The 2,564-nt window shown below is 13.0% G+C and overlaps 1 protein-coding gene across 1 annotated transcript; it reads right to left on the reverse strand.

Annotated features, from left to right (window-relative positions):
* Positions 1-25: 25 nt before the first annotated feature.
* PRSY57_0526400 (methionine aminopeptidase 1a, putative) lies at positions 26-1,169 on the reverse strand (the record flags this gene model as incomplete). The annotated part of the gene is made up of 2 exons (XM_020114568.1): positions 26-337; positions 1,022-1,169. Coding segments are annotated over 2 exons (460 nt in total), but the record flags the coding sequence as incomplete, so codon positions are not given.
* Positions 1,170-2,564: the final 1,395 nt, after the last annotated feature.

Here is a 2,564-nt window from a genome sequence, read left to right on the forward strand (position 1 = left end):
ATATATAGTTATGATGATAAAGTACCCTCGTTTGGAGATGCACATATACTTTTTGGAAAAGAATGAAAATTGAGACCCCCAGGATATGCATTATTTTTTATATAAAAATCATATGCCATATTATCAATAATATCTGTCGTTATGCCTTCTTTTGAATTTTCTAAACATAACTTTAAACAATCAGAAGCTAGTTTACAAGCTTTTTTCATCTTTTCTATATATTTATCATCCTTAATTTCATAATTAATATTCGAATTTTCTACAATTCCTGTTTTAGCATAACTTGGGCATTTTATATGTTCGGGAACTTTTTGGCTAGCTGTTACCTTATATTTGCCTTAATAATAGAAACAAAAAAAAAAAAAAATAATAAAAATAAAATAAAATAAAATAATAAAATAAAATAAATGATACACCTAAATATATATATCATACTAAATATTTAAATGAACATAAGGACATAATGTAATATAATATAAATAAAATATGGATAATCCTTTAAATATTATTTATTATTATGTTTGAATAAGATATGAATAAAGTTATAATATGTTAAGACAATTTTAATATCACGCATTTATTATAAATGAGGTGTTATAATAAAACAAAAAAAAAAAACAAAAAAGAAAAAGAAAAAAAAAGAAAAAGAAAAATATGTTGTTCTCCAATATGCAAAAATTTAATCTACTTATCCCATTTTTATAAAATATTAACTTTGTTGTTATTTTTTTTTATTTTTTATATTTTATTGTAATATTATAATTATAATCATTTTTGTAATTAACTATAAATGGATTTAAAAATATTTCTTTAACAATTTATAAATTATAAATTAATATATAGTACTTCTTTTTAATATATTTTATATCTTATAAAATAATGTTGTTGTTATAATATATAAAAGAAAATTTAAAATATATATATTAATAGAATTATATAAATGTAAATATATATATATTATATATATATATATATATATATATATATATATATATATTATGGTGGTATTCGTTTTAGTTACCATCTTGTAGGGTTGGTTTAAATGTTTTACGTTCAGGTAATTTAGATTTATTTAATTTTGGTGTTAATATATAAGTATGTTGAAATTTTCCTTTTTTTGGAAAGGTATTTAAAAAATTCAACATAAAACTTTTATTTAAAAAAGACATTTTGAATTAATTTTTTTCTTATTTCTTTTTATTTCACATTTTTATTTTGTAAACAAATCATTTGGAATAAGATAAAGATGAAGAATTAATTTTTTTATTTTTTTTTTTATGATTTTATCTTTTTTTAAATTAAATATCCCTATAATAATCCATTTTTTATGGCAAGATGTTACTAATGTATAATGTTTCACATGTAGAAACAACACAAAAAGAAAAAATAAAATAAAAAAAAATAAAATAAAACATATACAAATATATGAAAAATATATATATTTATTATTTTAATTAAAACATATTAATTTGTAAATATATATATATATATATATATATATATATATTATTTCATTTTTTTAATTTTTTTTTAATATATAATTTTGATAATATATTTCTTTTTTTGTAGGTTATAATTTTTTTTTGACCCTTCAAGTTAAACATATATGTGAATAAAAAAATAAAAGAAAAATACATATAAGATATATCATATTATAATATAATTATATATTACATATATATATTATATATATAATACTATATTATTTTTTGTTATATCATATTTTATTATATGTATATATAAATAAATTATTATAATAATATATATATATTAAACAATAAAAAATATATAAATATAAATTAATACATATGTTAATATATATTATATAATATGTACATAATAATAAAATGTACATTTATAAATATTATAATACATATTTAATAATCTATGTTAAACTAAATGTGTTCGTATAATATTTTATTTATATATTAATAATATATATATATATATATATATATTTTATTATATTAAATAAAAAATATATTTTTATATAATAATATATTGTTAAATTATAAAATAATATATATATATATATTATATATTCATTATATATTATATAATAATATTATGTAATAATTATATTATATAATATTTTTTATTTATATAAATATTATCTTTAAATATAAAATAAGTAAAAATAATAATATTGTAAAAATATATTTATATATTTTTTTATTATGATGTTTTTTTTAAAAACATTATTTTTTTCACTGCTTTTTATATATAATTATAATAATTTTATACAAACAGTAGTTAATTTAAAAAAATATTTTATAATAATTTTAAAATTAATATATAACTCTTTCTTTTATTAATATAATATATACTTTTTTTTATTATATAATTTTATTTTTATTTAAATTACGTTTTAAGATTTTATAAATATATTCTTTAAGTACAAAAAAAAAAAAAAAAAAAAACGAACCCGAAAAAAAATAAAAGTAAAAAAACAATAAAATAAAACAGAAAGAAAAATAAACAAAAATAATAAATTCCGTCAAAATACAATTTTGTATATAAATAATTTATATTATTTTTATATTTTTTTAATTATAATATAAAAT

This window comes from Plasmodium reichenowi, chromosome 5, assembly GCF_001601855.1.
Source record: "Plasmodium reichenowi strain SY57 chromosome 5, whole genome shotgun sequence".
In the NCBI taxonomy this organism is placed as follows: Eukaryota; Apicomplexa; class Aconoidasida; order Haemosporida; family Plasmodiidae; genus Plasmodium; species Plasmodium reichenowi.